The sequence below is a fragment of the Dermacentor variabilis genome, chromosome 7, assembly GCF_050947875.1.
Source record: "Dermacentor variabilis isolate Ectoservices chromosome 7, ASM5094787v1, whole genome shotgun sequence".
NCBI classification, from domain to species: Eukaryota; Metazoa; Arthropoda; class Arachnida; order Ixodida; family Ixodidae; genus Dermacentor; species Dermacentor variabilis.
The window spans coordinates 22,880,634-22,888,341 of NC_134574.1; the positions used below are offsets into that span (position 1 = coordinate 22,880,634).

The following is a 7,708-nucleotide window of genomic DNA, read 5'->3' on the forward strand; positions in this document are numbered from 1 at the left end:
CGAGATCGGAATACGCGCGACCGGTCGCGCGCGCCGCGTTTTTATTGCGGGAGGGTGGTGTTCACGCGACCTCGCAAAGCCGCGCTCGCCATTGGTCCGCGCGGCTTCTCTCCCTTTTCCTCGCGCTTTCCTTTGGGACCGGCGGCGGCGAGAGCGGCGACGGCGCTACGAGCACGGCTCAAATCGCTCACAGATCGCCACTGTGAAAGTCGTTGTTACTCAGTCTGACAGCAACACTGCGATGCCTCCCCAGGTGCTGTGGATAGGTGCTGTGGTGGCGTGATTTGTGCGTTCGAGCTTCGGTGCAATGGATCCCCTCCACGTGGGCCCCTCTCGGATGGTTGGATAGGATTACGGTGCGGATTCTTCTAGACTCCTACCCGCTGTCTTCGATTCGGTGAGGTGTTCCGGCGGCTCTTCTTTGTCTTTGGTTTTTTCCAGTGTTTAGCTGAGGGTTTCTAGCTTCCTACCTTGTGTAGTGTTAGCTTAAACTTCGGCTAGGCGCGGGCGCCACGTGGTTTTTACCGCGATGGCGGCCCCTTCGCGGCTTCGGCCGCTTGCGTTTTTCGGCCGAGTTCCGAAAGGCGCGTCCAATGTAGATGTTTGCAAGGCGCTCGTAAAGCGCTTTTCCTTGAACGACTTTAAGGCAGTGCAGCACTTTGGTGTAGGACGGTTTGAGATAACGTTTAAGAATAAGGCCGCGGTTGATCGCTTCTCAGCTGATCCCGCTTTGAAGGTTCGGGATGTGGAAGTTCGTTTTGAGTATAGAGGTGTGCGTGTGAAGTTGGTTAGGGTGTTTGGCTACCACGCGGATCTTCCGGACCAGGCTCTCCTCTCCGAGGTAGAGGTCTTCGGAAAGGTTCACGGGATCTCCGAAGAATGCGTGCCCGGTTTCCCTGCCGTTGGCACCGGAAACCGGCGCATTCGGATAGAGATGGCGCGGCCCGTTCCTAACCTTCTTCGTGTAGGTGAGCGTGTCGTTCAGTGTGAGTACGAGGGTGTAGTTAGATTGTGCCGTAGGTGTAACATGGCAGGACACCACGCCGCCGCGTGCGACATGCCTCAGTGCGCGCGCTGCGGCCAGTTTGGCAACGCGTCCTGCGACGCGGCGTGCGTACGTTGCGGCGGCGACCATGCGGTGTCGGCGTGTACTGTCCGCACCTACTCGTCAGTGACCGCAAGGCCAGAACAGCAGAAACCTGCCGTCGTGGAAGCGGTTACTTCGCCGGTAGCTGATACGGTTGCTGCCTTAGAGGAAGGAGAGAGCCAGGGCTCCTTGAGCGTGGTCGATGCCGCCGAGCACGGCGGCGATTCCGTGGACGCTACCGAGGTCGTTGCCCCTTCCGTCACGGCAACGTACGAGGGTGGCAGCGAGCGAGGAGGCTGAAGCGGCGGTCGCTATCGCCTCCGAGGCGGGTACGCCTCTCGCTACGCCGGTCGCTATCTCTGGCGCGTCCGAACCGCTGACTGGCGCGACTGACACTGCTCTTCGGTCGAACCGTAAGCGTAAGAGCCGGCGCGCACACCGCGCTGGCTCCGCTGCCAGGGCGGCGGCCGCGGGGCGTGAGTCGAGCTCGGACGAAGGTGACTCCCAGGGCTCGGAGACTGGCCCTCCAGAATTTAAGCGCAGTGCTGTTGAAACGTCCGATTCTGATACTGAGGTCCCATCGGACGTGGAGGGCTCTCCTCCTGGTCCCAATTGCGGATGGGGACGTTGCGAATGCTCGTTGCTCTCAGACAGAACCTATGAGTCTACTGATGAGGGGTCCCCAACTTTGGAGACGCTCTCATAAGTAGACTTTCCTTATTTGTCACTAGCGGCTAGTATTACCTAATACTTGCCTGCTCTTTATTTATTTTCCTAGCTCTTTTTGTCTTCCTTTGTTTCTACTAGCTCTTAGCTAATCTCTTTCTCCCTTAAAATGGCTTCTTCTCTCACCATAGCTACCTTTAACTGTCGTGGTTTGTCGCGTGCTTCTAAGCAGTTAGAGGTTATTAATTTGGCTAAATCGAAAAAGTTAGATATTCTTGTGCTTCAGGAAACTTATATTCATAGGCTAGGCCAGATCAGCCACTTCGACCGGATTTTTCGCACTCGGTCTTTCTGGAGTTATGGCGCGACGGGCAGTCGAGGTACGGCGATCGTTTTGATGCCGAATTTCGACTGCCTTGTTATTCGCCATGCCAGGGATTCCGAGGGCCGCGTCTTGTCGGTGGACCTTGATTGTGGCATTCGAATTGTTAATGTTTATGCTCCAACCCAGTCTCAAGATCAAAGAGTTTTTCGCTACATTAGAACCCTACTTGGTAGGTCCCTCTCGGCTAATCCTTGTAGGCGACTTCAACTGTGTGTTAGAACAGGTTGATCGCATCCCGCATAGAGGGACTCCAAACCAGAAAGATAGGCGTGCAAATGTTGTACTACGAGAGCTCGTCGACAGGCTGGGACTTGTCCATGCTTGGCGTGTGCTTCGCCCTGGTCAGTCAGGAATGACTTGGACAGGAAGAGGCATGCAGAGCCGCATCGATCGTTTTTACATCTCGTCGTCACTGGCTCCTAGTATGCATTCTTCTTGGTTAACTCCTTCTGCTCTGAGCGACCACAGCTTCCAAATTCTGCGGTTCGCCGATTCTAGCATAGTCCCGCAAGGGAAGAGACCGTGGCGTCTGAATCCACGTCTTCTAAAAGACAGGCAGGCAACCGCAGAGGTATCATCCATTCTTTTTCGATCGCTGCACAATAGAGCGAATCTAAGTGGTACAGAATGGTATGACGTGAAGGTCAGAGTGCGTGAGTGCTTCAGGTCTTGGGGCAAGCGTTGAGCGCGCGAGGAGCGTGAGGAGATTAAAATTGTCTCCGACGCGATCCTCCTGCTCTCGAGGCCACTGTCCGGCGGTCCTGGAGTTGCTTCGGCGCTGGCCTCACTCCGAAAGGAACTTCGGATTCTCCTGCAGCGACGCTGGCATGGCTTGAGGGCCACAACCCGAGCAGAGCTGTGGGAAATGGAAGCGTGGTGCAGCAGAAACGTCCTACGTAAACATCTCTCAAGGAAGAGCACAACTCTCTCCTCCCTAATAGATCCAAGCGATGGTAGCATAGTCGATACACCAGATGGAGTTCTTGCACTGGCGAGGCAGTTTTACATGATCTTGTATGCCGAACCAGCTGCCACTCCAACTGCGTTTCCTTTTGCTTCGCCAGCTGAGCCGCCGCAAGTGTGCGACTCAGACATAGATGAGGACGAGCTTTTTTCGGCATTGAAGTCTATGAAGCGTAATCGCAGTCCGGGATCCGATGGTCTGACAGTCGAATTTTATGTTAAATTTTGGACACTGTTAGGGAAGCCATTCACATCACTGGTGAACCGGCTACTCAGTGAAGGGACTTTGTCAGCGTCTCAACGAGAGGGGTTAATCCCTCTCCTTTGTAAGGACGAGTCGAGGAGCTCCGATCTGAGAGCATGGCGTCCAATCACACTTCTGAACTGCGATTATAAGCTCATAGCAAAGTGCCTGTGTATGCGACTCACGCCAGTGCTCAGCACTGTTTTGGGTCCATACCAGGCATGTTGTGTCCAGGGGCGCTCTACTCAGCTTCACGGTATAGCACTAAGGGACCTTCTCCTGAGGGCAAATACCAGGAAACTTCCAGGTATTTGCTCCTTCGATCAGGAGAAGGCTTTAGATATCATTAGCCATAGGTACCTTTTCCGTGTTTTGGAAGAGGCTGGTTTTAGTGCGGGTTTTAGACAGATGATCCAAGCTTTGTATTCTCGACCGACTTCTGCTGTTCTCATACGAGACCGCCTCTCGGAGGCATTCATTGTGGGACGTGGTGTGCGACAGGGGGACCCGCTCTCACCTGCCCTCTACGTACTCGCTTTTGAACCGCTTCTGCAGAGGTTGTCTTGTGACAGCAGAATTGGCAGGTTCCTACTTCCACCAGGTTCCCCCCCAGTTGCACTCTTTGCCTATGCAGACGACTTGTCCATTATCGTCCCGGACGAAGCATCAGCTTGCGACGTACTGGAAGTCATGGACAGTTACTGCGGCGCGAGTGGTGCAAGGTTGAATAGGTCGAAAAGTGCAGCAATGTACTTGAACTCCACTCCTTCCAGTCCGCAGCCCGTTCATGGTCTCCCCGTGAAAACGCGGCTGTGGCTTCTAGGCTTCCAGTTCGAACCAGATGGTCTCTCTCCCGAAAACTGGCAACAGGCTAAGGAGAAGCTTGAAGCCAGGGTTCAGGAATACAGCGCGTTGTCATGCCCTTTGACTGCTCGAGCGACAATCCTTCGCTCACTTCTGTTTTCCTTTCTGACGTATGTGGCGTGTGTGTCTCCTATTCCAACCCGAACCAAGCTTATCTTGGAGAGGGTCTTGTTGCGCTTCCTCTGGAAGGGTACAACTGGTTGTGTAGCTAGGTGGGTGCTCAAGTTGCCCAGGGACAAGGGAGGACTCGGAATTCCGGACCTGGACGTCGTGGCTACTGCACTACACATCAGTTGGACCCAGGTCGCTCTTAACTCGGATATGCTCCTAACTCGAAGCTTAACTTCCTTCTTTCTTAGCACCCGACTCCGCTTGTTCTCGCAGAGCACATTTTCCCACTGTGTTCCTCGTTCAGGTACCCCGTCCACCATTTATGCGGCGGCTGCCAACTCTTTGGTAAGCCTCTGCAAGGTTCACCTAGGCATCGACGTAGTTTCAGCTCCACTCCAAGAGTTAGTGGATATCCTCACCCCAGGACTCCCCCCACATTACCAAAGGTACGACCTGTCGATTCACAGGCCAAACTGGAAGCTCATTACAGCCGGTTTCCTCGACGCCAGGCGAGCCACCTTTGTGTACCGCCTGGCGCGAGGGTGCCTGCCGTTGAGCTACAGGCCCTTCACAGCCATCCCGGCTCGTGGAGTGTGTCCTTTCTGTGGCGCTCGTGAGGACTCAGTTCATATCTTTACGCAGTGTTTGCTTCCAGCAGCTCTTCTCCAAAGAGTTGCTAGTCTATTTAGGCTCCCAGGCGTTCCTTATGAGACAGTCCGATTTTTGCACCCTTTGCCCAATCACACGATCAACCAGTTCGTGCTTCTCCTCGCCGAGTGCTCATACCAAGTTTGGCTGGCACGCTGCGATGCAATTTTCGGGGGGTCGGGCACCGGCCCTTCACGAAGTGCTTGCGAAAGCACGGAAGGAGGTCTGGTTCCACCTCGCCCGGGAGCGGCACCGCTTGGGCGAGAAGTTTCTCGAAGTGTGGGCTCGTCCTGCCGTGATTTTTGACGAGTCAGGTGGAAAGCTATCCATTAAGTTATGATGCATGCTCCAAAGGTCGCACGACTCGGCCGTGTGCGCCAGTCGATCTACGGGGTTTTGTTTGGCTCAGTGGAACCCAGAGCTGGAACCGGTGGTGGTGCACCCTCAAGTGGTCGCGCTGCTCCGCAGACGGCTTTGGTGGTCTCCATGGTTGTATGCCTTGACCTCTTTTGCATCAGGGCAGTCCGCGTGTCAGTCAGGCTTGTGCCCTGCAAGACCGACATGGCTGTTTGTGTGTTGAGTGCAGTCCCTCAGTTGGGCTGCACCACAACAGCCCCCTTGTCCGGGAAGGACCGTTGGCCCGAACCAAGTCCCCCCACCCAGTCAGCCCGGGTTGTGGGAGAGTACCGGGGTCAATATATCGAATGATGCTGGGTTGATGAGTCCATGAAAGCTCTGGGACGCGGCGCCCCTGGTTGCCAAGTCCTCTTCCCATCTGACAACGGTACTCAGTCTACGCATCAACAGCACCAGCATGTCCGGACGTGGCAAAGGCGGCAAGGCGAAGGGCAAGAGCAAGACGCGTTCCAGCCGCGCGGGTCTCCAGTTCCCCGTGGGCCGTATCCACCGTCTCCTGCGCAAGGGAAACTACGCCGAGCGCGTCGGAGCGGGCGCTCCCGTCTACCTCGCGGCCGTCCTCGAGTACCTTGCTGCTGAAGTGCTCGAGCTCGCTGGCAACGCGGCTCGTGACAACAAGAAGACCAGGATCATCCCCCGCCACCTGCAGCTCGCCATCCGCAACGACGAGGAGCTGAACAAGCTGCTCTCTGGCGTGACCATCGCGCAGGGCGGCGTCTTGCCCAACATCCAAGCTGTGCTTCTCCCAAAGAAGACCGAGAAGAAGGCGTAAGCGAGCTCCCAGCCGCCGGACTACAGTCGCGCTCGTCGCACAACCCAACGGTCCTCGTCAGGACCACCGAAATGCGTGTGACGGCAGGGTTTTGCTTGGCAATCCCGTTCTCTGCGCCCGTTTCCCTCTGTTTGAATTAGCGCAACCGTGCCTCTTGAACTGACGCTGCTGCTAGCTAGCTGGCATTTCAGTGCACGAATGTAGATGGAAAGCGAGCTTCCGGGTGTCCGGGGGCGCACAGGGACGAGCCTCACTGCAATTAGCGTACGATTCGCGTAGTGGAATGTGATAGGCGATTGGGCCCTTAAAAACAAACAAACAAAAAATGGGCCATATCCGCAACCAGCATGCACTTATGAGCCAGGCAGGTATGCATGAGGAACGTGAACAAACGCATGCATGGCATACCAATACATAAAAGCTTGCACGCAACATCGGCCGCATTAATTTCGTTTTCGGGCGCGGCTTCTTCGCATGAATGTGCGCACCGTTTTGCAACGAACACGCATTTTGTTTATTTTTTTTCCCCTCTCTCTTCTTGTTCGTACTCGAACGCGCGCAATACTTACAATATGCATACCAAACGAGGCACCACCTTGCACCGGCAGCCCACCACAGGCACACACAAAAAAAATATTAATAATAAAAATAAAAACAAAACAGACAGACCGAGAGGGTACGGTTGGAGTACGTGGTCTCGCGCGCTCCCGTGGCCGAAGCAAACATGTGGGTGGTCCTGAGAAGGACCGTTTTGTGTTGCTTGCCTCACCGAGGCTGCGGCGCAGACAGCGGCCGAACTTAGGCGCGCTCGCCACGGATGCGCCGGGCCAGCTGGATGTCCTTTGGCATGATGGTAACACGCTTGGCGTGGATGGCGCACAGGTTGGTGTCTTCGAAGAGACCGACCAGGTATGCCTCGCTGGCCTCCTGAAGGGCCATCACAGCCGAACTCTGGAATCGGAGGTCGGTCTTGAAATCCTGAGCGATTTCCCTCACCAAGCGCTGGAACGGCAGCTTGCGGATGAGAAGTTCGGTCGACTTCTGGTAGCGGCGAATTTCACGAAGGGCCACGGTTCCAGGCCTGTAGCGATGCGGTTTCTTAACCCCTCCTGTGGCAGGTGCACTCTTGCGAGCAGCCTTGGTAGCAAGCTGCTTACGTGGAGCCTTCCCACCGGTGCTCTTACGGGCGGTTTGCTTGGTCCTGGCCATAGCGAACGGAGCGAGCGTCCGAAGTCGTCGACTGTCGGAGTGAAAATGACACCTGCGCCGCGCGCGTCGTGCTTCGCCGCACTACTCTTCTCCTCTCCAACTCACCCGCCGATTGGCCAGCGCCGGCACAGCCGTCTCGGGCGGTGCGCGCGCCGCCACCGTTCGCCAGGATGCTGGAGGAGGCACGTTTTCGCGCGGGCGCCTTGTTCGCGGCTAAGGAAAGCACATTCGCAGGCGGTTTAATTGAGTTTAAACACGACAGCATGCCGCGCTGTTCTCTTTCGTTTCAGCCAACACCACAATCACGTTTATACCGCCACGCGTCGCCAATTGCCAGTGCCG

The 7,708-nt window shown here is 55.8% G+C and overlaps 1 protein-coding gene across 1 annotated transcript; it reads right to left on the bottom strand.

Moving 5' to 3' along the window:
• Positions 1-6,955: 6,955 nt before the first annotated feature.
• On the bottom strand, positions 6,956-7,366 carry LOC142588968 (histone H3). The gene has a single exon (XM_075700763.1). It carries the CDS (start codon positions 7,364-7,366, stop codon positions 6,956-6,958), a length of 411 nt encoding a protein of 136 aa, XP_075556878.1.
• Between the last annotated feature and the right edge of the window lie 342 nt (positions 7,367-7,708).